The sequence below is a fragment of the Pinus tabuliformis genome, chromosome 5_2 (assembly GCF_031772625.1).
Source record: "Pinus tabuliformis cultivar Carrire ecotype Pingquan chromosome 5_2, CPIR1, whole genome shotgun sequence".
Lineage (NCBI taxonomy): Eukaryota > Viridiplantae > Streptophyta > Pinopsida > Pinales > Pinaceae > Pinus > Pinus tabuliformis.
Window position 1 is genome coordinate 807,298,479 of NC_142306.1, and position 27,736 is coordinate 807,326,214.

Here is a 27,736-nt window from a genome sequence, read left to right on the forward strand (position 1 = left end):
TCCACTCCTCCAGCTCTAACATATCTCAGTGTTGGCTCTATTATGAATTGGTTGAGTGTGTTCACAGCAAAACATATATTTGGCCTAGTGTTGACCACGTACATCCAGGAACCTATCAGTTGCCTATACAGTGTGGGATCCACTAGTTCACTTTTAGAAACGCTCAGCTTCTTCAGGTTACCGATCATGGGTGTAGACAAAGGCCTGCAATCCTCCATCCTAAATCTCCTCAAGATCTCCACTGCATACTTGCACTGCCCAAGGAAAATCTCTCATCATTGTTGCCATTAATCCAATCCCAAAAAGTAGTGCATCAAGCCAATGTCCCTCATGTCGACTTCCAAAGCAAGATACTCCTTTCACATCCCTATGAGCTTCTCCAATTTTGTCAAGAAGAGATCATCCACATATAATACGAAGATGAGTGGTTCACCCTCAGCGAGTACAAAGTACAAGTTGGGATCTACCTCACTCTTGGTGAAACCCAAACCAAGAAGATATCCATCAATCCTAGCATAACATGCACGCAGAGCCTACTTCAACCTATAAGGGGCCTTCTTCAACCTGCATATATGGGAATCTCTCCTATTCATGATTAAAGGCCTCTGTCACAGAATGACTTAGCTTTTTCAAGGATTATGATAGAAAAATGTAAGGAGATTCTTAATAATTGAGCAGTCAACCTGACTACTTAACAACTAGGGAAATTTGGATGCGTGTAGAAGATTTCTACAACCTAACAAAACATATTCAGGAGAAAATAGAAGGACAAACAATAATCAGTTCAAAGAAGAGCTAACCTAGACAAACAGTCCAATATACTAATATCTTTAAACGATTATTAATTTGCAGGGGATTTCAGAGAGATTGAAACTCAATCTATTCTTACCCAGATCTTCCATAATACATTGAATATGTGTAGAAAACAAGTCATGGAAACACTAGAAAGACATACAAGAAACACAATTTCTGTCATAAACTGGAGCCGAAAGGCTTTCATTAGAAATCCTATAATAGAAGCTATTACAAAGTCAAGAGCCTTGGCATCAAAAGCCAACCCTCTTACAATGAAAATGAAACAATTTATAGAAAAAATAATCAAGCTTAACTGTTTCTAGTTTTCTGGAATAAAAATCTCAATAACGTATCAAAATAAATAATATCTTTTGATTAGTTGTAGGAAATCTGGAACTGTTGCAAGTCTTCTGCCTTCAATTATGGAAATTGTTTTACTGGCACTGATTTTCCTCAAAATTTGGACCTGATCCTTTAATCAGTGAAACTTTGCTTGTCAAATGGGTTACTTAGTCTTTGACTGCTAAGGGACTGCCTGAAAATATTGGATATGTTCAACTGATCCCTCAAATGCTTTTGAAAACACTTCACCTTTGTTTATTGGTCTTCCTGGAATTTTGGGATTTTTTAATCACAAACTATTTTGCCATCTGTCTTTTGATACTCCAGCACTGCCTTAAAATGCTCAATACAATTGAATACTTCAACCTCTTCTCTAATGAAGTCAGAATCAGTTTAAAATCTGATGTAAAATAAAGTCATGTAACTGCATTCTTCACAAGGTAAGCATGTACATGAACCTCTCATATTGCCCAACAATGCTGAAAAAAATTAATTGTTTTACATATGACTCTGTTCCCATCATCTTGAATATGATTATAAAATTGACCTCAACAGAAGACACGAACTTGTCTTATATGATTCAGCATAAGTGACTTTTCCGCCAAAGTATTCTTTCATTTAAAATTGGAAGATTTAAACAGTTCAAAAGCCTCCAGAGCGAAAAATATTGTGATCTTCATTTTCTGAGACTATTGTTTGGAGAACAAGTAAACAGTTCGACATACTTAAACTTGCATCTCACAAATTCAGTAGGATTCTATTGGAAGATGAAATATAATTTGAAACTATAGTTCAAGAATATGTCCACTGAACAAAATTATCCATCTTATCGGTGCATGTTTCAGATTATGATGGGATCGTCAATTGCCTAAGCAGCTTACGAGCTTTCTGTTGTAGTGATGGTACCCTGCAAGCAGAAACAACAACCAAAGACCTCTGAACCAGCTGCCCATAGGCACCTTTCATGTGTGGGAACCTAAGAATCACTTCCAGTAGATCCACACACTTTTCAGAGCAAGTATGAGAATCCAAGTGTACCAATGGAAACAATTGATCAATGGCTTTGCATTTATACAATATCTGTATACCATCCTCTAACATGTTTTCCTCTAACAATAATGTCTCCAAAGCTTTTAACCCAGCTAAAACAACTTTTGGGTTTTGGTTCTTCAGGATCTCCACAATATCAGGAACAACTCCAGCCTCAACAATGCAATCCTTTAAACTACATTTCTGTTTGTGAAGTTTGCAGTTTAGAGAAGTTTTCCTGGAAAGCTTGAAACCCCATTTGTGATGCTCCTAGAAATGTTTTCCAAGATCCTGCATGCCCAAATTTTTGCTGGTACAGTTCCAACCTTTAACGCTTGTCTAAGAGATAAAACCAGATCTAATTCAATCAATGACTGCTGAGATTGGACATCACTCGAATCAGTAAACCTCACTAAAGTCCCCAGAGCATTCACTTGGCCTTCAAGATTTTTCCCAGAAACCATCTTTACCAACGCTGGAAGCACATTTTCAGTAGTCATAAGCCTGTTCAAATTATCATCAGAAAATGGAATCTTGAAAGAATTCCTGCTGCAAAAGCTTGAACACTGCCCTCAACTAAACCATTTTTTATTACCTGCAGAAGTGCTTTCAAACAGTCATGATCATTCATTACAAAAGATATCACAGTTACATCCTTTTGGCACAAGTTGAATACCAATTCTATCGTATGATCCCGCAATGGTGGTGTTCCAATTTTGATATAACCCAAAAATGTTTGAATGCCATGATCATTGTCCTTGATCAATTCAATTACTTCATTGGCATCTGAAATTTCTGTCAAATGTAACAGCACCTTCACTGCATTTTCTGCAGTGTGTAAACTGGCTATTAGATTCCCCATAACAACTTCCACTGTCTTTTGAAGTTCAATTGGGGTTTCATCTTCATAAAGAAGAAAATATGCCCCATGCTTCATGGTTAGCACTGCTAAAATAGCTGCAACATTCTTTTTTGTTCATAAATAAAACTCTTTAACCATCGAATCCCTTTTTCTTTGTCTTGCACTGATGGCTTGATACTGTATTCCTTTCATCATGATGGAAATAGGATCCTGCATTGGGCACTTTGTCAGTTTTGATGAATTATACGATTTTGGGTCAGAACCATATCTTAGAGCCTTGTGTTCTGAGTTTGAAACTGTTTCATAAGGTGGAATCTCAAGTGGCGATGGATGCTTGCAACCTTGTAATTATTAGCCAGCCGAGTTCGGGCATAGTCCAAAGAATAAACAAAAAGGAGAGAAGATGCATCAGCTGCACCATCGGAGTCCAGGTTTCCAGCAAATGAAATGGTTGATCTTCAAGACTCAGCCTCCCTTCTTGAACAAGTTTGAGCAAACAGACCATATGTCAACTCAGTGACTGAAACCATAAGTGGATTTCGGGGGCAGGGGGGGGTCCATAATGGTAAATGGTTTTAGACCTAGGGGGTCTGAACTCCTCCCGCTGATGCCACGTAAGATCAAAATGGTTTTATCAAAACAAGATTTCGGACGCCCCCCCCCCCCAGCTGTTAAAGCTCGGATGACCTTGGGGGGGGGGTCCAAAATGAAATGAAAACCATTGATCTATACGCACTAATATTTGACCATTGAAAACTGCTCGATATTTATCCCATGCACTGGCCTTGACTTGCCTAAGATATTTTGATTTGATATGCTAATTTGACTTGTATATGACTTATGATTAAAAATACAACTTTAATTTTAAAGAGATATTTATATAAAAATATTCAAATATTTTTTTATAAAAATATCATGTTACTTTAAAATTAAAACTAAAATTTATAAATCATTCAAAAGTATTTAATCAACATATATCTTAGCATTTGGCTAAGAAAGAAATTGGCAATTTCTCACTAAAAATTTGTAATTTTCAGTGTACCAAAATATGTTACAACAGGGGCCAATGGTGACATATTGTGATAATCAGAGTTGCATTAAGGTCTTTGAGAATCGTGTGTTTTTATGATCGGTCCAAGCATATTGAGATTGTATATCACTTCAGTAGAGACAGGATTTAGAGAGTTGATGTGAGATTGCAACGTATTTCTATAGAGGAGTAGGTGGCAGATGTTTTCACGAAGCCTCTAGTGAAGGGAAAGTTTGTGAAGTATCGAGGTAAGCTGGGGGTGGTGGAGAATCCCTTCCTTGCTAGGAGGGAGTGTTGATGTGAGTAGCATTGGAAGGTCTTCTACATTTGCTTGGTGTCTTAGCATGTGGAAGACATTATTTGCCTCTTCTAGTGATTTATGTTTTCTTTTGTAACTTTAATTCATGAAAAGTATAGTAATTAAAGTCATATAATTATTGTAGACTATTGGGTTATTTTCCATGGATAAATAATTTAATTATTTAAGTGACTTAGAACTAATCTCAACTGTTGATCTCCATGATTATTCTAGAAGAGAGATTGGGGTTAGGGATTTAGACTCAATGAAAATTATAAATGGAGGCTAGCAATGGAGGTGAAGACATAATGAAGAGCACAAGTGTGTGAGCGAGTCATCATGAGAGAGAGCGATTTTCTTTGTAGTATAAGTGGCTTAATGACTAGTGCGCAAAGGAGAGGTGCGAGTGGGTTTGAGTGAATCCAAGGAGGCCAAGTGGGAGGAGATTGCAGGGCTGAGTTGATAGTGAGAGATCATGTTTTTTTGGAGGAGGCCGAGTTGTTGGAGTGTGGAGGTTTTTCTAGTGCGAATTAGTGGCAGGGCACAAATCGAGTCGCTGGAGGGCACAAATTTGATTATTAGAGGTAGATTTCTTCAAAGCAATTTCATTTTAAGGCAGATTTCCTCGGGGCCAATTTACTTGGGCCAAATTCATTCTAAGGGAGCCGAGTTGCAGGTTCCAGATTGTATTTCTCCTTGTATCTCTATGCGTCAAAAAACCCATATTTTCTAGATAATGAAATGACGGAGAATTGATTGTAGGTTAATCAATTTTGCAATATGTGATTGATCTCTCTGGTTTATTTTCGTTGCATATTTAATTCTAGAAGTTAAAGATACCACTTGTTGTCGCACAAAATGTCTAGGCAACGCGACAACAACGCAGATCGGGGGCTGTCACCCTGATCCCCAATCTCTCCATTTAAGCTGTCTCCCTACAACAGGCTAAGGGGGGTAGACCCTATGAAAATGGAATGAAGGAGAACTAGTTGGAAACCAACCAGTTCGGGAGACACAGTGAAGCGACCAAGTACTTGATTTAGATTTAGCAAGATTTATAGGATTTGATTAGATTTTAAGCAATTGATGCCAGTGCCTTATGGAGTCAACTATCTTGCTAGGAAATTTAGGACAAAGTAATTGATTTGCAGTTGTTGCTTGGATGAACGACTATCTTAGATGAAGTGTAGATCCTAAAGCTAATATGAGATGCAAGAATCTTGGTTAATTTTAGGTAAATGCCTATCTAAGTTTATATCCAAACGCACGAGATGATTAGAAGATGAGATGAAGTTAGATTCAAGGATGAAAAGTGCTTATGCTACGATCTGATTCAGAGTTATATATCAAAGCCCTTAATTGTCAAAATGAATGTTCACTTCACTAGACAAAGATTAAAAGATAAACTTCTTAGCAATATCATAATTAGACCACAAGCTTACATCAAATCTTCTAGATTTTTTCAAATGCAATTATAGTTCAAAGAAAACAAAAGCGTCTTCACAAATTAATATCAGATGCTCGAAAAATACTCAGTTTATGAAACAAAAGATATGCATTTTATTACAATTCCATGACAGAGTACTTAATTTTAAGAAATTAGTTTATATGACAGCAGTAAGAAAAACTTTATGACAACAACAATGTTGATACCTAATCCTCAACGGATGGGTGAACTGGAACGTGAACAGTCATCAAGAAGATGAACTGTTCCGTCTCCTTCTTGTATATAATCAATAGTTCTCTAATGAAATTATATATCATTTTTTCTTCTGCTCATTCTGGAGTTACCCTGGCTTGACATGGTATCAGAGCACAGGTCCCAGGTTCTAAAAATAGTTGTAACTCCTATCTCTGTCCTGAGCGCCTCTGTCCTGCGTCTCAATGATGTTGATTCTCTGCGCCCTCTGTCCTGAGACTGCGCACTGCCTGGTTTGAACGCTTGCGCTATTTGATATTTTTCTGTCCCATTCCTTGTAAAATTATACTGAGACTGCGCATTGTTTTTATCATACCGTTTTTCTCCCTCTCTCTCGATTACCCACAGCAACAACGCCCGACATCTGAGCAGCTTAGAGGCATGGCATGTATGGTGATGGATCCTATGCCCGTCATTCCAACCGGGTCCCTTCTTATCATTTATTAATTTCGATGTAGAAACTTCGCTGGCTCATTTATTCCATTTTGTCAAAAAAATTTCCGGGATTCTGCTCGCTGTTAGTGCCATTAACTCAAACTACTACACCCTTCGAGTCCTCTCCAAAGTTTTTTTTCATATGAACAGTTTTGTTGGGAAGCAGTTAACTAGAGTTCTCAAAGTTTATCATAAACTTTGAATCCTTGGCCGTGCAAGTAAAGCCTCTCTACGTGCATCTATTACAACAACGAAGTCAAGTGAAGTTAATATGCGTGGGCGCAAGTGATGATGCAGATTTGATTGAACATTCCCTTGCCTTTCTCTTCGATTGATATTGTAGATGTTTGAGATGTCGACTCCAACATTGGAGACGACTCCATGTAGAAAAGAAGATCAGCAACGCAGAAATGATTTTTAGCGAGGTATGTCAAAATCTCAAGGACACGACGAGAAACAAGAGGTGGTACACCATCTGAGATTTCAGAACGTGCATAAACCACATTCCATTGGCATCCGGTGGTTAATTTTGTCGTGTGCAGTCAATTCATATCGATTTACTTAGTGATTTAAAATCCATTTATGTTGCGGCGTGTGAGTTTGCTATGTGCTTCTTGGGAGCTTGCTGTTAACACCCACAGGGATGGTTTGCATTGAACGTTTTTTAGTGAGTACATCATTTATGAGTGTAATCTGACATTATTTCATAATGCGGGGGTTTTTGTAAGGGCTGAGAGTCAATCTGGTTATGGGCTCAGGTCTAGAGAATCAAAGGGATTTATGGTGATTTTTTAGTATTTTCAGTGAACTTTGAAATTGTAATAACGTTGCTGCTCCAACTTTGTAGAGCTCGCGGTTAATACCGTTGCTGCTCCAACTTTGTAGAGCTCGCGGTGAATGACTGATTATTTTTAAACAACCAAAGTTATTTCCCACAGAAATCTTTTGAGTACAATTTCACTGTACATCAATAAAAGTTTTTTATCAGCAGAAATTTCTAATCAGCAGAAGTTTTTTTAGCAGAAGTATTTTTTTACAGAATGCATTCAATCATTTCTATGGTAGGAATAGTTCTCACTGGCAAGGAGAACTATTCTGAATGGTCTCGGATGGTAAAACACACCCTCATCTACAATGAGTTGTGGAAAGGAGTGTGTGTCGGAGAAGAAGACAAAGACCCTGTGCAGCCTACATCAGATAAAGAACTTGTCATTCGGGAAAACAAGAACAACAAAGCCTATGCATTGATCGCAGCATCTGTAAATGAAGAAGTAAGTCGTCATATTTCATCCTATTCCACTGCCTTTGAAGCTTTACAAAAGCTGAAAGAACTCTATGATTCACATTATGCACTTGAAGTTGTTCAGCTCATGATTAAACTCTTCACTCTTGAACTGAAAAATAATGATCCCCTTGCTCTTGCATCTGAAGTAAAGTCTATAATGCATGATATTAAATGCACTAAGGTTGAGCTGGATATCTCTCTTATTGCCTTTCTCAAAGCACTCTATCCTACCTACTCCAATTATCTTGAGTCTTTACAAGCAAATGGAAATCTTAAAGACATAACCTTTGAGTCTCTTGTGAAAAAGTTTGCTGAAAGAGAGAAAGCCTTTGGAAAGAAAACAGTCCCTGAATCTTCTGAAGAGACTGTTTGCCTTGCTCATAAAGAAAAGCATCCTGCTCAAGATTCTACAAGAGGAAGAGGTGGACGAAGAGGAAGAGGAAGATACTTCAGAGGCAGGGGGGGCAGACATTCTCAAGCAGAAAAGGTAGATCTGCATTGCATTCGCTGCAAACGAAATGGATCACATGATGCTTCTACATGCAAGCTACCATGGGACAAAATTGAGCAGAGAAGAAATCAGTAGAAAGGTAAAACTGATGACACAGAGAAAGGTAAAGCACCCGAATCCGCTCACTATATTGAGGCACAATGTAACATTGGAGTAAATGAAGATTTGTTTAATGCTTCACTTGCTTCTTCGAAAAATGATTGGTTGCTTGATTCAGGAGCAACCTGTCATATGACTCATAGGAAAGATTTTTTTGAAGATTTCACTGACAATGTTGATGGAGCAGTATACTTTGCAGATCAGTCAAAAATCAAGCCATCAGGGCTTGGCACAATCAGGCTTAAACTGCCTGGTCTTCCAGACTTTCTTCTGGACCATGTTCTATATCTCCCACAGCTCAAGAGAAACTTGTTGTCCCTGGTCCACATCCGCCAGCAAGGTCACTCCATTCATATGTTTGATGGCAAGCTTGAGGTAAGAAAGGCATCTGACCACTCACTTGTCATGAGGGGTATAGAAGAAGAAAGACTTCTTAAACTGCAAGGAACTTCTGCTCATGCACAACATTTCTCATATATTTCTCATCATGAAGAAGGTACACTTCCATCAAGTTTATTATGGCATGCTAGATTTGGACATTTAAACTATGACAGACTCCGCTTATTAAAGAAAAATGGTGTTGCTGGTTTGCCTACAATTCCTAAAAAACATAAGCAATGTGATGCTTGCATTCTAGGAAAGCATAGCAAACAATCTTTTCATGATTCACATTCAAGAGCACATAGGAAGCTTGAACTCATTCATTCAGATTTATGTGGTCCAATGCCTGTTCCTTCTGCAAATGGAAATAAATATATCATGACATTTATTGATGATTACACCAGAATGTGTTGGGTTTATTTATTGAAGAACAAATCTGATGCTTTTCAAACATTCAAGAATTTTCATAAGTGGATTGAAAATGATGCACAATCTCATATTGGGTCTATTCGCACTGATAATGGAAAAGAATATACATCAAATGAATTTGAAAACTATCTTCGCCAACATGGGATCAAACATCAAACAACTGTACCTTATAATCCCCAACAGAATGGTGTAGCAGAAAGAATGAATAGAACAATCTTGAATATGGTACGATCCATGCTTTTCTTAAAAAATGTAAAGATAATGTTTTGGGCTGATGCTGTTCTATGTGCTGCATATATAAAGAATAGATGTCCATCTAGTGCTATAAGAAACAAGACTCCTTATGAATTGTGGTATGGACATGTTCCTTCGGTAAAACATCTCAGGATTTTTGGTTCCACCTGTTATGCTTTAATACCAAAGGTACATAGAAACAAACTTGGTGCTAGAAGTCGTAAGTGTATCTTCCTGGGGTACTCAAACACCTCTAAAGCATACCGTCTCTATGATGAAGTAAATAAAAAGTTTGTTGTATCTAAAGATGTCATTTTTCTTGAATCATCCTAATCTGACAGTGTTGTTGAGCGGCAACTTGATCGCTTGGATAGATTCACAAAAACGAAATCATTTCAAGAGTTTGATAATCAGATTCCACATCTTGAAGGGGGGATTCCTATACTAGATCAACATGTGGAATCTTCTTCTGAAGAACAATCTCCCGTGCATGAAACTCCAACACCGGATGATCCTTTAAGTGATGTAATTGATAGAATTGGGAGACTCAATCTTGATTCAGTCCCAACTCAATCAACAGAGCAGCCTGGACCATCTCAGAAAGGTCCCCCAAAGTGGCTGACAAAGACACTTGAAAGTGTTCATCCTGATGAAATTGGAAAAACAGGAACCAGAAATACAAACCGACAAGATGGAGGTGATGTAGATAACTCTAACTCACTTGTTGATATGGATGTTACTTATGATTGTGAATTGAACTTGTCTACAGATTTTGAACCAACTTCCTTCAAAGAAGCTGCTTCTCATGATGAATGGAAAGAAGCGATGCAGAAGGAGTATGATGCCCTCATAAAGAATGGCACTTGGAAGCTGGTTGATCCTCCATTTGGAACCAAACCAATTGGCTGCAAGTGGGTCTACAAGAACAAGTACAAAGCTGATGGCTCACTTGACAAGCACAAAGCTAGGCTTGTGGCAAAAGGTTTTGCACAGAAGGAAGGGGTCGATTATGAGGAAACTTTTGCCCCCACAGCAAAATGGGCCACCATCCGGACACTCTTTGCACTAGCTGCTCAGAACGGTTGGAAAGTCCATCAAATGGATGTAAAAACTGCATTCTTGAATGGAGATCTAAAAGAGAATGTTTTTATGTCCCAACCTGAAGGATTTGCTGTGAAAGGACATGAACACAAAGTATGCAAACTTGTGAAGTCCTTGTATGGCCTCAAACAAGCACCACGAGCCTGGTATGAAAAACTAACTGAGCATCTTCTGAAACTCAACTTCAAACATTTTGATCTTGATGATGCAACTTTATTTGTCAAGAAAGTTGGCAAAACAGTTGTATATCTTGTGGTATATGTAGATGATCTTTTAATGACAGGGAACAATGAAAGCTATATTGCATCCATAAAGAAAGAATTAGGAAAAAGTTTTGAAATGACTGATTTGGGCTATGTTCATTACTATCTTGGCATTGAAGTAACCCAACATCCAAAATCCATATTTCTTTCTCAAAAGAAATACATTGGAGATTTGTTAAACAGATTTGGCATGACAGAGTGCAATCCTCTTTCTACTCCAATGGAACAAAACTTGAAGCTCACATCTATTGAAGGAAAGGAATTTGAGGATGCAACAAAGTATAGACAGCTTGTAGGAAGTCTCATCTACCTCACTACTACCAGACCAGACATTTCATTTGCTGTTGGAATCCTCTCCAGGTTTATGCAAAAGCCTTGTGAGGGACATTGGTCTGCTGCAAAAAGAGTTCTAAGGTACTTGAAGGGAACTCAAGACCTTGGAATCAAGTATACACAGGTGGACGACTTCAACTTGATTGGATACTCTGATTCAGACTTCGATGGAGACAAAGAAACTGGGGTATCTACTTCAGGATATGCTATGAGTCTTGGATCAGGAGCTGTCTCCTGGAGATCACGCAAACAATCAGTACCAGCAGATTCCACAACAGAAGCAGAATACGTGGCAGCAGCTGAAGCAACGAAAGAAATTGTGTGGCTCAGGAAAATTCTTGAAGATTTGCAGGTAAAACAAATACAATCAACTCCACTCATGATTGATAACACCTCTGCAATAAAGTTGGCCAAGAACCCAAAGTTCCATGATCGTACTAAGCACATCAATACTAAATATCATCTGATCCGACATCATGTTGAGGCCAAAACAATCCATCTCCGTCATTGTTCCACAAACGAGCAAATTGTAGACATCTTCACCAAAGCGCTTGGAAGAGAAAAGCTTGAAAGATTCAGAACGATGCTTGGACTCACCAACATCCCTTCAGATTAAGGGGGGGAATGTTGACACCTAATCCTCAACGGATGGGTGAACTGGAACGTGAACAGTCATCAAGAAGATGAACTGTTCCGTCTCCTTCTTGTATATAATCAATAGTTCTCTAATGAAATTATATATCAGTTTTTCTTGCGCTCATTCTGGAGTTACCCTGGCCTGACAAACAATATGACAATGAAAACAGTAAGCTATCAATGGTATCTTTATGCCAAAAATTTACTGAAAAGTTTCCAAACTTGCACACATGAATTATAAAATTTTTTCAGCCTGTTATGATGTGATTTCCAGAATTATATCAGATCTGATATACTTATTACAGCCAACAATTAAAACATGAAATAAACTTAATGATGAATGCCCAACTCAAGAAATTAATTCCTTAATGTATTAGACAACTTAGGAACTGATTTTAGGCTAACCCACATGAAATTTTGCCACTGTTATATTTCAGACTTCAGAAACAGAATTATTCAGAGATAACAATCACCCAAAATGTAGATCTAGGCCAAATTCTTGATATACATCAAACATAAATGACTTATTAATGTATCTAACAATTTTTTTAGTTAATTTCAAAGCACTTAGATGTGTTTTTCACCACTATTAGAAAGGTATATGACAGCTGTAGAAAACAGTGAAGAAAAAGACAGTTTAGAGATTAAACCCTTAGGCCCTATGCCTAAGATCACTTGCCCAAGTTGCCAAAAAAATTTCAATACCTGAAACACAATTTTTTACCAAATTTTTTGCAAAAACCTACTAATGATTAGTTTTAGAAAATCAAATATTCAAATCAGAAATGGAGCAAGCGGAATCTAGGGCCAATGAGAGCTAGCACCAGGCCCAATATAACTAGCGTTGGGCTAGAAGAAAGCAAATCTAGGTTTAGGAGCCCCAAAACTTGAAACCTTTGTGCTAAAAAAAATATTTTGCTTTGGATCTTCAGATTTATTGCAAAATATTTAATGGATGGCCCTGCAAAAATATTTGGGACAAGATATTGCCCTCTAGGGCCTAGATCTATCTCAAAACTCACAGATTTGCTTGAAAAAATCTCAGATCTGAAGATTTACTTGGCTGATTTCCTAGATCTATTCCTGCAAACAATCTTTGAGTCTAGATCTTATTCTCTAGGGTCTAGATCTGACTCAGAATTGAAGATTTCCTTGGCTGATTTCTCAGATCTATGTCTGCACACAATCTTTGAGCCCAGATCTTGCCCTCCAGGGTCTAGATTTGGCTCAGATCTGAAGATTTCCTTGGTTGATTTCTCAGATCTATTCCTACGCACAATCTTTGAGCCCAGATCTTGCCCTCCAGGGTTTAGATCTGGCTCAGATCTAAAGATTTTCCTTGGCTGATTTCTCAGATCTATTTTGCACAAGTGAAAAGAGAAAAACTCAATACCCAATATGTACAAAAATAGTGAAAATCCCAAAAAACCCAAGTGTTAAAATTCAAAAATATGTTACAAAATTTCAGATCTACACAAGTAAATAACAGATCTATACAAAGAATTTACAGATCTATACAAATAATTTACATATCTATCAGATCTGAGGAGCATGAGTCTAACTCCGCTCCCAGATCTGATAATCTAAGGCTCTTAATAGCTAGACCTATCAAAATTTCCACAAAATATTTAAAAGATTTTGAAATTTTAGAGAGGTACTAGCCCAAAAACACCCTGCAGAAAAAGATTATCGTTAGATAAATCCCGAGGCTTATATGAAGTAGGCTCTTCAGAAAATATGTGTTGAGAGTTGGCTGGTCCAACCGAAGACTATTTCTAAACGCTCAATGAGAACCTGAGAGATCTTCTGCAAACACTAGATCAACCATCAAATCAAGGAGAAAAATAGAACAACAATAAAATTCAGAAGAAATACAGATACCTGTTACTTCAATCAAAATTAAAAATGTTACCCTAGATCCAACAAACTGAATAAGATACTTATATTCAGATTATTATAAGAGAGCTGTTGATTGGTAGTTTTCACATAATATTAAGCAGAAATTAAAGCAATGTTACCATAAATTCATGAAGAGGAACACTACAACACGTTGAAACCCCAAAGTCTTTTGCATTAATTCAAAAAAGTATACGAGAGAGCTTAGTACACGATTCAAAGATTGGTTGGATCAACTGACAAATGACCTCTTATTTAAAGATAAATCTTCCAACGGCTAGTTCGAGTGATCCTCGTCAAAGCAATCTCAACCGTTGATGAGGATTAAAATTTCTTTTAATCTCATCCGTCGAAGTATTAAATTATTGAGGAAATTTGAATTTTTCAATTAAATGCATTTTAATTAACTTAAAAATAAAAATTTTGAGTTAATTTCCTCAAAAATTTGACTTTGACTTAAATCACAAGGACCAAAAGAAAAAAAGTTTGCAAAATAATTAATTTACCTTAGTCCGAGGACCTTTTAAAATTTGAATTTTAAATGACCAATGAATTTTGTCTTTGGAAAATTTAAATTTACGTAGGATCTAGAACTAATTAAATTTATGGCTTATGATTTTAATTAATTTTTGGCCGGAAAATTTAATTAATTAACCTATGAGGAGATAAATGATTTTTCCAACCCTCAAGACACTTTACATCATAATTTTCATATCTTTTACATCATAAGTAGGAAAATCCATATGTAACCCATTTCTGCGACACAAATATAATCCAACATACCAAACAATTTGTAATAAAATAACCTAACCAAATAGTTAGGATTATTCCCAATTCACTTTTACATAGACTCGATCTATAACACTAGAACTCGCCTAAGGTCCCAGTGACAAGGTATATTTCGGCTTTGGGGTAATACTGAAGGAAACCTCTGCCGACCATTCGAGAATGGATCGGTGAAACAAAAAACCTCCCAGAATGTAGATCGTCATCAGAAATGTAGGTTTACCTAGGCAATTACATACATGATTCGGATCTGCTGAGATTCTTTACATCATATGCATGCAGAATGGGTTTACACTGTAACATGATAATGACACTGATGATGATAGTTGAACGACACGGACACATCAATCAGGGGCTATCCCTTTTGCGAAAAAAGGGGGTGTACTGCTGTCAGTGTTTTTAAAACCGGAACCAGTGACCGAACCGATCCACCTTATCAACTGGTTTACCGACCGGAACTGGTCTAACTGGGAGTGGTTTGGTCTAAATGATTCGGTTTAAAAAAATACATTAAATAATTAATTTTTAATGAAACAAAACTATTTTTAAGATTTAAAACCATGATTCCAAGCCAATAGAGACAAAATATGCAAATTTTGCTCATTTATATACCATTTAAAGGTGAATATATCGAAATGGCACTGAGTGCAATACATATCATCGACAAAATAGCAAAATACATAAGCAATGAGGCTCTAAATGGCCTATAAATTCCAAAAACAACGCTGCAAGCTATGAGGCCATTGGCCTACTACAAGTCTACAGTGTACACATGATCAATCATCAAGTTCATCACCACTACTAGCCACACGATCATCATCAAGGGCTACATAGACATCATCTGGTTCAGAGTCTGAGGATGCCTTAGCCTGATCTGCAACCTCAGTAGCAATGCCACCAATAACAATAGAAGTAGACCTAATGGAAGCATGAGTTTGTCGACTTGCACGACTAGTGCCTTCCATTGGTTCTTTGCCTTTCCTTGATGCCGCTACTGATCCTGGTTCTGATGTTGCACAAATTCTGCTTCATCCCCCGCTAAAGCCATGTTGATATCAAAATCAACCTCAAACACAGGATCTTTAGTCTCCTCCACCCATTTTGATGTTGGATCAATATTGTCCAACACAATGGGATCTAGATCAGGTGCTTTGTTCATCATTTGGTTCCTCCTTAGTTAAAGGTTGTATTGCACGAACGTCGAAAACAAGATCATTTAACCCTTTTTGTTCCTTAAAGGCTTGGAGAGGGTGTTTTTTGAGGGAAAGCACCCTTAATTTCCCTCTAAAACCCCTAAACTACCTTGGAAAAGCTGCACCGTGGGTCCTCGGTGCGTATGGCAAGTAACCGGTTGATGTAGGACCGGTTAGGTCAAATTTTTCGCCACACAGCCTATTAAACCCGGTTTTTTCAACGGTTCCAACCAGTGGGCCTGCTAACCGGCTGGTTAGACCGGTAACCGGTTAGCTAGGTCGGTTTTTAAAACTATGACTGCTATGGGTCGTTGACATGTAGTGGTCAACACCACTAATTTATTTTTCGGTGATTTAGTTATTTTTTTTCAATTGTGGTTCCATGGGTAATAATTCAGGCATATCCACCCGAAGGGATCTATCCATTAGCTTATTTGGTCGGGCCTAACCCTAAGGGGGTCGAGGAGATTTGACCCCATGACCTCCCAATTGGATAGGTACTTCACAATGAGAACTTGACCAATTGAGCTATCCCTTGGGGTTTGGTGATTTAGTTATTATTTGGGTAAATAAATAATAAACTGGGGCTAAATTAAATTTCCGTGAGAAAAATAAATGTGGTTGGTATTAGAAAATTGACTGATCTCTCTCATTTTGTCATCTCCTTGGCCTAGCCTTTCCTTTATAAGCTTAAGTTGTGACCGAATCCACAACCCTAATCTTCAAAGTGATTGATGGTTGAGATTAGATCTCAACATCACTGAAGATCGACATTTAAGATCCATCTAATTCACTAATGTATCAATATATTAACTCACTTTATCTTACAAAGTTCAATTACTTCAATTACTAAAGAAATTGCTAAGGTTAAGGGTGTATTAGGTGACTTCCGCACACCTAGACACTTAGGCTTGTGCAGAAGTACCTACGCAAACTACCATTGTCGACAATATTATGGCTCTATTTTGGAATGCATGCCCTGAGGATGCAACATTGTTAGAACTAATGCATTGGATTTAATGCTTTGTTATTGCTTTTCCCTACATGCTTCAAGTCTATAACTGTGATTGAAATTTTGTTGAACTAGGGCTTTAGAAACAAATATACTCTGTGTTGATATGTTCTCTGTTATTATTTTTGTAAAGGTCATATAGACATGATACAATGGTAATACTACGCCCTTTCATTCATTTTACATGCCATTACTAAATATAGAGGGAGATGGTTAAGTCACTTCTACATTGATGAGTTACAAATTACTTTTGCAGATTTCTTTTTTTTTTCTTTCCCGTGGAAAAAGTCGCACTTTCTTTATTGATAAAGAAACTGCATTTTGCAGATGCGTTGCATATACAATATTTAGGCCTGTCCTGTCTACAACCAAAACCATTTCAAAATTGTGTTCCGCCTCATGTGTGAGGCTTTCAAAAAAGTCTATGAAAATATTATGAAGCTCTTCGCAGAGAGCCCTTACTATGCTGAAATATAAGGAAAATAAAACAGTGAATAATTACATATGGTCATTCGGACTATGGATCCAAAAATGCAAAAAATACAATCTCAGTTGTATATTGTTCATGTTCCAAGCTCTATAAATGGCCTATGGTAGTACTGATAGATGTTGCCGTCTCTTTCCTCCATGATCAACCAAGAAGTGTCGTCCTTGTGCGCCACCTCCTTGGATAAGATGTCAGCGGCTGTGTTGCGTTCCCTGTAGATGTGACGGCATGAGAAGACATCAAAATATGTTATGAGTCTGTGAGTTTCATCCAAAATATGTTTTAGAGAGTATGCATTGCAATGAGCAGTTTTGTTTATCCAGTTGCATATGATTTGTGAGTCTCCAAATAACTGTAAATGATGGCAGTTTTTGGATAATGCAAAAAGAATGAGATTTTTAGCTGCAATGAGCTCTGCAAAGTTGTTAGTCCCCCTTCCCAGTCCCATTTGTATTTTAAATACATGAGATACAAACAGATGGAGAATAGCCCCCCCTCCGCAACCAGCCTCCTGAGCTGATCCATCAAAGTATGCCCATGGATGAGCTGAGTTGATAATTTCTGTATGTTCCTATGGGTCGGCTGATTGTCCTCTTCGGGTATGGAGCTATATTCGGCTAGTAGCCTGGTGGTAATGGAGGGCCAGTGGGGGGGTCTTTGATGAAAAATGGCTTGGTTCCTGGCAATCCAGATGGCCCAACTAATAAGGAGCGGGATGTTTTTTTGTCTGACAGAGTTAGTTGAGCACCAGTTGTTCCATGCTTCAGAGGGATGAGAACCCTGCCATTTCTTTGCAAAAGGAGATCGAACCGAGGAAGCCATTCCATAGCTCTTGTGTGCAAGGACATTGGAGAAAAAGGTGATTGGTATCCTCATTGTCAACTTTTGCAGATTTCATTTGCCCAATATGTTTAGTTTAGCTTTTATGCATGTCGATATATGCTATTTGATCTTTTTGGTCTGTTGGTGTTTTGGAACATCTATTTTTCTGTCTTTGGGGTTATTCTACAGATATGATATACACCATGAGAGCATATCATCCATCCTTGTGCTGGGTGAATGTTAGACTATAAGGAAGTTAGTGAGATTACCCACCTTGTAATATGTATCAATGGCAGACTGGACAATTTGCTCCTGTACCAATTTTGACTTTATCACCTACTTTTATCTTGTTCATGGTTCTTTCCTCTCCATCAGTCTGCAGTTCTTTGCATATGTGCTCTACTGTTTTGATTGTTGTGTTTGTGAACTCATTGTGTACAATCTAGATATGCATTTAGAAACTTGTATGTACATTTGTCTTTACAAATTTTCAAATCAATAAGAATAGTTACTGTCACTGTCACTGTACATTACATATTGTTTTTATTTAGGAAGCTGCTTAGTCATATTCAAAGATAAGTTTTTATTTTTGCATTAAGGAAAACTTATCCGAAGGGTATTTCTGCAGTTATAGGATGTTTAGCAATGAGGACGTGACCATTGGGGCATGGATGCTTGCTATGAATGTCAAGCATGAAGATAACCGGGAGCTGTGTTCTCCCGAGTGTACACCAACTTCTATTGCTGTATGGGATATCCCAAAGTGCTCAGGTAAGATTGTCATGTTCATGGCTTCGAATTTTTGTCTCCTTTTTTTATCTCTGCCACAATATCTCATACTTTGTATAAACATGCTAGAAAGCTAAAGTATTTTTTGCAACTGAGTAGGCTGGTAGATGTATCTGTAAATATTACCCGTAAATTTTGGACTCTTCTAAAGCTTCCTGCCATGTTGAAGGCTTGAATCTCGTAGGATTTTGTACATGCATACAAAGCTTTAAGTAGAATTTCACAGCTAAATTATGTGAAACATATTAAATCTTTCCTCATGCATGTTGTATATCTCTGTTCCATTTATGCTGATGTTTCCTTAAGAATGAAGAGTGCAACTGTCTTAAGGAAATAGGGTGAAAATTGAGTTTATTATCGGGGTATCAAATACCACAGGGACATAGTTTCTCTTTGTGTAGTAATTGCTTTTTAATTGTTGAGTTAAATTACCCCCTATGAGATCTCATAGATATGCACAAGAAGGTCATCATGGCCTAGCCCAAAGTATGAACCTATTAGGCTATTTGATATATCGTAGTCTTTCCTTGGTTATTTATACTAATATCTGTACAAGTTGCGTGGAAATTTGGAAAAGGATATGAATTCATCAGATGTCTTGAAAAGTTAGGATCTAGAAAGGGAGAAATTACATCTCTCTATATATATTAAAATGGGAAACTGCCTTTCTTATAGATAGTGATCTCAGAAAGAAGTATGTCCTGCCCTCCTAAGAATGAGGTTGTTGGTACCTCGGTACATCATTACAATGATCTGCCCAAAAGCTACATTGGTAATATTCTGCCTGAAAGCTACAATCAGTGATTGACATAAGAAGGCCCAAGATCACTACTAGTCACATCTGACAACCCTATGCAAAGGAGGAGCATGCTTGCCAGGATTTGAACCTAGGTCATTGTTACAACTTGTGTTGAAAAAAGCGGCATCCGCAAGGGTCCAGAAAACATATTTTCGGCAAAATTGGTGAAAAAATTGGCAAAAATCCTGCAACCATGACACATTAAAAAGTTCAAAATATATTCATTTTTTCAAAATTGGGAAAAAATGGGAAGTCAGAAAAAATTGTGATTTTTAGTCGGCAATTTTTTGGCTGCTGGAAAAAATCTTGATGTTGCCGATTTGCTGTGATTTTTCGCCGATGTTTACAACACTGGTTACAACAACCACTTCATATCACTACAAGACCGCAACTTGATGTATACATACACACACACAAACACACATATAAGTTGAACTCAATTGGTTGAATCCATAGGTCAAAGGTTTAAATCCAATGTAGCCCATTTGAGTTACCAATTGTGCTTGTGACTGGTGGACGCCTTGTCAAAATTGGACCAGTTATCAGAACAATTGACCCCAAAAATTGGAATTGGAATAGAATTCGACTGCAATTGGTAAAAACTGTGAAAAAGTATTGGTTGACCAAAACACACAAAATATTCAAATTTTGATTAAAACAATATATTCATGAACATCCATGCAAATACAAACCATAGACACAAATATGCAAAGCTTTATGATGTATATAATAAGGTTCTAGATTTAGAATTAGGCCTTTAGGATTTTGTTATTTCATTTTTTAAGTAAATTTGGTGTGCCCATGTGTGTTTATATTGAACTGTATGGAGAGATATAGTTCCATATGGAATTTGTCATTTCTGGTTTGATGGGTCAGTTTTGCTTGGAAACCTCCTAGAATAAGTTTGGCTTGTTGGTTCAGCTAGTTTCAGTCTTGTTTGTGTTGATTTTTAGTGATTTCCTTAACTGATAATTACTTCCATTGATTTCTTCATTAGTTCAACTTGTGTCACATACCTCATTAAGCAATTACACAGAGAAAATCTCAAGGGAAAAACCCAACAACCTTTTCTGATGTGATTCTAGATGCCCTAACGATCTGTACAATCCCCCCTGTCAAGCACCAATCACTCTTGCTGAGTCTATGCTCAAGTCTCTAGGTCATACAAGAACCCGACTAATTGGCAACTAGAGTAAGAAAAATCTTCCCATAGTGCACTCCCTCTTTCTAGGAGAATCCCCTTGCCACAATTTTTTCTTTCTACTTCTCGATGTTGCCATCTGCTGCATGAATCATTGCATTTGGTAGTCTCCGTAATTCTTATTTCTTGCAAAAAATCCACTCAAGAGGCCATGGACTAAAAGTTATAACCAAGCAAAATACAAGGACAAGAGGCTGACCAAAAAAAAAATAGTAATAATCTGGGAAAAAATGAAGTACTTATCTCTTGATTAATGAAGAAGTGCTGAGGATTGTCAACTCTCTTTTTGACAAAATCTATAGGGGAATCTGGGAGACCTGTCTTGTGCCTAGAGGCATAACTGTCCACAAATATTAGTGTAAGTAGATCCTAAATGAACAATTCCGTTGACTTCTGTTGATGTGGATGCGCATGATGATGATGATCATCAACATAACTGTCCACAAATATTAGTGTAAGTAGATCCTAAATGAACAATTCCGTTGACTTCTGTTGATGTGGATGCGCATGATGATGATCATCATCAACATGCTGATGCATCCTGCTTTTCCTTCCTTTTCTTCTCAGGACACTAGGAGGAATAGTGTCCAAAATTATTACAAATGAAGCACTTGACCTTTGACATATAATTCTTCTTCTAATCTTGAACAAGAATGGGTCTTCTACCTGTATTCTTCTTATCAAACTTTCCAAAGTTCCTCCTTCCCTTTCCTTTCCTTTCCTTGTGTGAGCTGCAAGAGCTTGAGTTTCTTCATTCTGCAGATTTTGCAAGCTATTCCCTGGACAACAATTTGGTCTCCTCTTGGACACAATCAATCCATAGCTCTTATCAAACGTAGGCAGATTTTCTTGTGCACAAATTCCCTGAATAATTGGCTCCTATGAGGAAGGAAATCCATTGAGAGTCACTGTAACAAGCTCTGTATCATTAGTGATATTTCCAATGGCTACAAGTTCATCTCTCAATTGAGAGATTCTCTTAAGATATGAGACAACAAAATCTAATCTAGACATCATGACACTATGAAGATGATCTCTCAAGATTAATTTCCTACTAGTGTTGCTGCTCTCATACAATCCAACCAGAGCATGATATACTTCCTTGATAGTTTTCAATGCAACAACATGAGGGATCAAGTGATCCTTTATGAAATCTACCAAGATTCTCTTGTCCTTGGCTTCATTCGTCTTGTACTTGGCTTTCTCCTCAACTCCCTTTGGTTTTGGAATAACTCTCACATGAACCTGAAGCTCATTCTCTTCCAATATAAGGAGTACCTTGGTCTTCCAAGATCCGAAGTTGATGGAACCATCTAGCCTGTCTTCAACTGAGACTTGGTGCCATTTCCAAAAGTCCAATCAAGCTACTTGTCTCTTATGCTGAGTTCAATGGCTACTCTTTCAACAAAGGTTTGATACCATGTTGATTTTTCTACAAGATGCATAGTGGAAACCAATCTTATGATCTGATAATTGCTACCTAATGATCTTTAAACAATTTTTCTTGAGTCACTGATATCATTGAGCAATTATACACATAAAATTTCAACAATGAATGCAATGGAAGCTGTAAAGATCCTAAAGAGACAACCATGTACAATAGAGACAACAAATTTTCCCTATGGAACCCTACGTTGGGAGAAAACCCAACAACTTTTCTTTTAGGAGAAATTATTCTTCAGCAAGGGCTGAATTTTGGTCAAAGAGGCTGAAATTCGGTTCGAAATGCCTTAGTCAAACTATAGGGTTTGACTTGTCGTCAACCCTCAGTCAATGCCCAGAATAGGAACAAAATATCGGTCAACAAACAATCAACGAATCAGAGAATATTCCGTGTCTAAGGTCAGTCAAAAGCGTGGTCAAACAATAACATGAAGATTCAAGTCAACTCTGCTCAAAGCAGAGATAAGAGAGGTCAAATTTTGCTAGAATTTTTTGTCTTCTTCCTCCTTCGCATGTGTGAACAATGCTCCTTGATTGGTCGAATGAATGAGTTGATGATGATACCAAATGAGGTCCAACGAATGCCAATTTGTGTGTCAAGAGGAGGGTTTTGACCTTGGGGTCAAACCCCTTCAAGTGGTTGGGCCAACTTGCCCATTGGAGGTTGAGTTGGACAACAACAAAACCAATCATTTCTCCTTTGATTTTGACAATGAAAATATTTATTGGAACTACCTTTTTTCAACACTCTTGACCATTCTTAACTTGGAATTCATCATTTTGAGGTCTTCGATTTATTCTTTTTTTGATAACAGCCTAGACTCCTCTTGGATTCATGAGACCCACAATTGATCAAATGTTGTTATCAGGACACTAGAAGCAAAAGAATCCCATGAATTTGGCAAACCATTTAGAGTTATAGTCACAAGTTCTGAATCATCAATGATTTCTCCAATGGCCTTGAGTTGATCTCTCAATGGGGAGATCTTCATGAAGTAAGAGGTCATCGAATCTAATCTAATCTAATCATATGAATGTTACATATCTGATTTCTTAAGATCTTTTTGCGTTCAACGTTGTTGATCATGTTTAGCCCTACTAGGTTATCATAAACTTGTTTTGAAGTCTTCATTCTTGAAAAAAAAGGAATCAAGTGGTCTTTGACGGATTAAACAAGAATCCTTTTGGTCTTGATTTCCAATCTCTTGTGCTAAATCTTTTCCTCATTATCCTGAGGCTCAAAAGCCCTGCCTTTCACATATTTCAAGACATCATTTTCCTCGTGAATGGGATCTATTCTAGTTTTCCAAGCCTTGAAGTTTGATGCCCCTTCCAAACCACGTTCAGGCTTGATAAAGGAAACCCATGATCAAAGATCTTGTCAATGATTAGATTGTAGAAGTGTCTTCAAGAGTGATCTCAATGCCCTTTCTTTCACCAAAGCTCTGGTACCATGTTGAATTTTAAGGTGCAATTAGACAATTTTTTGCCAGATAATTACTTCCAATGATACAATTTTATCTTTAGCACATTCCATATCATTAAGCAATTACACTTCAGAAATTTCAACTATAAGAACAGTAGGGTAGTAGAGATCACAGTGAAAATAATGATGCACAAAAGACACAATAATTTATCCTGGGAAAACCCAAACCAGGGAAAAACCCAACAATTTTTTTTTTTTTATTGTGAAATTGTCCAGTTCAGTCAAATGTACATCTGAATATTTTAGTCAAACAAAGTCAAATTGACTACACCACTTTCCAATTCTAACCTTCTCAAAGGAGAGAGATTAAAAGTATTTTGTTCTGCTAGTCAAAGTTTGGTCAACGATGAATTTCGACCTTTGTTGCTTCTGATCAACTATGGTCAATGAGGCTGAATTTTGGCCTTGAAACTTAGAAATTTTGGTCAAATAGTCACACTTGACTTTATGTCAACACTGGTCAAGACAAGTTTGGTCAACTCATAAATTTTGTCCAGAAATTTGGTCAAAGATTCCAAGTCAAATTAGTCCATAAATGCCAAAGTCAACGCTAGTCAAATAGAGATAGTATAGGTCAAACTTCACTGGTCAACTCAAAATTCTTCGTCCTCCTTCGCACATGTCAACAAAATCCTTCTTTCGATGATTTGAGTTGTCGATGATTCTCCCAAAAGTAGAGGACAAGATGTCAATATATATGAGTGTAATCAAGTGTAATTCTCCCAAGGGTCAAACCCCTTTAATTAGTGGGGCCGGTCTGTCCAACTTGGAGCCTACATGAACCTTAAAATACAAATTATTTTTTCTTTGACTTTGTTGACTTTCATATTGACCACAATGTAATGTCCCCATTTTTAGTTTCCCTTATGATGCAGTTGGGATGGCTTTCTAGGATGCTTGACAGCTAGGTTACAAGAGTGGAATTACATCGTTAGTGTGCCCGAAGGGTTTTTGGAGGAGTTTTATGGGGTCTGATGGAGTTCGCTTGCTATATTTCATCATCGAGGGAAATTCTGCATAGTTCGTTCTTGGTTTCGTTGCGTTTTGACGAGTCCTGTAAAAAATGTTATTATTGAGCATATCTTAATTAAAAACGTTTAAGTTATCATTTTGAGAGGAATATTTGATGAAACACCCTAGTGTAATAGTTTGTTGGAATTAAAATGATGAGATATACAGATTAGGATGGTGAAAAGAGACTTTTAGTGGCAAGAGAGATCGTAGACACAAATTTACCATTTTCTTGGATTAAAAGTGACTTTAATTAGTCACTCAATTAATTAAAAAGGGAAAATGCTTAATTGAAGAGAAAGGTCAAAAGGGGAAAAGTGACTTAAATAAAATAAAATAAAAATCACTTAATAAAAGGGGAGAATCTTCTAGAATGGAAATAAAATAATAAAATAAAGTACTTCTAGAAGGTTGGAGAGGGATCCATTTGATCTTCAAAAGGAAGGGAAGCAAATCATTCGAGACATCTTGGTTTCGTGATATTTTCTTATTGAAGTGGTTTGGGAGCAAGGCTGTTAGCTTCAGTAAGCCCCAAGACGAAAACCCTTGGGTTTCCTTGTGAGTTGGACGAAAACCCAACCCACTGTTGAGGAGATTTCATCTAGAAACCTCACAGAGCTTCAACAACATATTTGGAGATCATATCTAGAGCAGAACTGTGTATTGCAGCGAGGATCATCCAGATTCTCGATTTGAGCTATAATATTTGTTGCAGTTCCATTTTAGGAGGTAAGATCCAGTGTTGCAGCAGATTATTTTGAGACAAAATCCAGTTTGCAGCAGATTATTTTGAGACTGAATCCAGTTTGCAACAGTTTGGAGGGTTCTGTCTCAACTATACATCAGTTATTTGTATGGGCATGTAATTTTTGTATTTATACTAATATAATAAAGCTGAGATTTGCTGCATTTGTCTTGTATTGTGATTGCTATAATTTTATTTTCAATTTGCCGGAGCAACAACATTATTTATTCTGGGTTTTTATGCTAGCAATTTCTCTGGCATAAATTGATGAATTTTCATGATAATTTTGAATAAAAATTCACGGAGTATTTTATAGAAGAAAAATTTCATAAATTTAACGAAAATATCGAAAAAGGATATTACAATGGTATCAGAGCATGATTTTGACCAGCTGTGGGTTAAAATCAAAGTTTGTAGCATTGTTGTATGGTCCCTGAATAATAAAGGAGCCAAGTTCGTGGATTAAAATTCTTAAATCTATTTGTCGGAGAATAATTGTTGCAGGTGTGTTGAAGAAAAATAAATTGCTGGACCAGATTTTTAGCAGGTGAATTTCTGGGGATTCCTAAGTACCAAAGTGTCACATTTTTGCCGAGGGAAATTACTATTTCGTGAGTCCAATTTTATTGCTCAACTTGTGGAATCGAGTTTCAATCTTTGAAAGGAGGCTAGGATTAGTGATCTTGTTGGGACATATTTATTTTACTGGGCCAAATTTATTCTACTTGGCTGAAATTATTTTGTTGGGCCGTATTTATCTTCTTGTGCCGAATTTTTCTCGTAGGGGTGAAATTATTTTGCTGGGACAAATTTATCTTGCTAGGGCAAAATTATTTTGCTAGGATGAATTTATCTTGCTCGGCCGAATTTACCTTGATGTGCCAAAATTGTTTTGCTGGGCCAAATTTATCTTGCTGGGCAAAATTTATCTTTAGGCTAAAATTACTTTGTTGGGCTGAATTTGTCTTCTTGTGCCTAATCTCTGTTGCTAGGCCAAAATTATTTTGTTGTGCCAAATTTCTCTTGATGGGTCGTGTTGACTACTCGGTGTCAACTACCCCTCGAGCAGAGTTCGGTGCAAAGCAATCAACAATTTTCCAAGATTTCAGCATCATCATGCAATTTCTGGTCATCATAATGCAATCCATATTTTGCAGCCCGGTGGGCCATTATGTTAAAATGATTCTAGTATGTTTATAAAGCCATGTAAAACATCTAAGTAGCCTAAGATTTTTGGTAGAGAGTTTCACTCTGGGAATTATTTTTTACTACGCCGATTATGTTAAAATTTGGGTACCAAAGGACAAGTGGTTCCCTAAGGTTTTGATCTTTGGCTTAGGGAAAAGTGTCCAATTTTTTTTTTTACTTTTCTCCTAAAGTTGTTGAAATTTGGTACCGGAGGACAGGTGGTTCCCTTAGGCTTTGATCTTTGGCCCAGGGAAAAGTGTCCAAAAGGAATTTAATTTTTCTCCTAAAGTGACTTTATAATTTTATAAAGTTAAATCTAATTTAAAAGTGACTTTAAGTGATAAAGTTACTAAGTCTAATTTTAAAGTGAATTTTATAAAGTCAATGAAAAATTAGAAAAGAAAAGTGACTTTGGAAATAAATGACTAAGTGGCTCTTTATTAAAGTGGGGTGAATTAAAAAATAAAAAGTGAGATTTAAATGAGCATTTAATCTCAGCCTTAGATCTCAATCTATTTCAGCCATTGGATTTAGGGATCACCCAAAAGTCACTTGGATCACCCAAAAGTCACTTGGGATTAGATTAAAGGAGGAAAAGGAGGAAAAGGTCATTCATTCTTTTATGAGCAGATTGGGAGAAGGAGAGCAAGAGAGCAAGAGAGATTCTGAGCAGGGAAAAGTGTCCAATTTTTTTTTTTACTTTTCTCCTAAAGTTGTTGAAATTTGGTACCGGAGGACAGGTGGTTCCCTTAGGCTTTGATCTTTGGCCCAGAGAAAAGTGTCCAAAAGGAATTTAATTTTTCTCCTAAAGTGACTTTATAATTTTATAAAGTTAAATCTAATTTAAAAGTGACTTTAAGTGATAAAGTTACTAAGTCTAATTTTAAAGTGAATTTTATAAAGTCAATGAAAAATTAGAAAAGAAAAGTGACTTTGGAAATAAATGACTGAGTGGGTCTTTATTAAAGTGGGGTGAATTAAAAAATAAAAAGTGAGATTTAAATGAGCATTTAATCTCAGCCTTAGATCTCAATCTATTTCAGCCATTGGATTTAGGGATCACCCAAAAGTCACTTGGATCACCCAAAAGTCACTTGGGATTAGATTAAAGGAGGA

The 27,736-nt window shown here is 37.0% G+C and overlaps 1 protein-coding gene across 3 annotated transcripts in view; it reads left to right on the forward strand.

Annotated features, from left to right (window-relative positions):
- LOC149161775 (putative beta-1,3-galactosyltransferase 12) overlaps positions 1 to 27,736 on the forward strand; it is a 129,405-nt gene that overhangs the window by 74,500 nt on the left and 27,169 nt on the right. For all 3 annotated transcript variants that reach the window (XR_016261889.1, XM_089437036.1, XM_089437037.1), the window contains one exon: positions 18,587 to 18,729. Coding sequence is in view for 2 of the 3 variants with exons in the window: in XM_089437036.1 (XP_089293162.1) it covers positions 18,587 to 18,729 (143 nt within the window). In the remaining variant the exon portion in view is untranslated. The remainder of the gene's footprint in view (positions 1 to 18,586; positions 18,730 to 27,736) is intronic.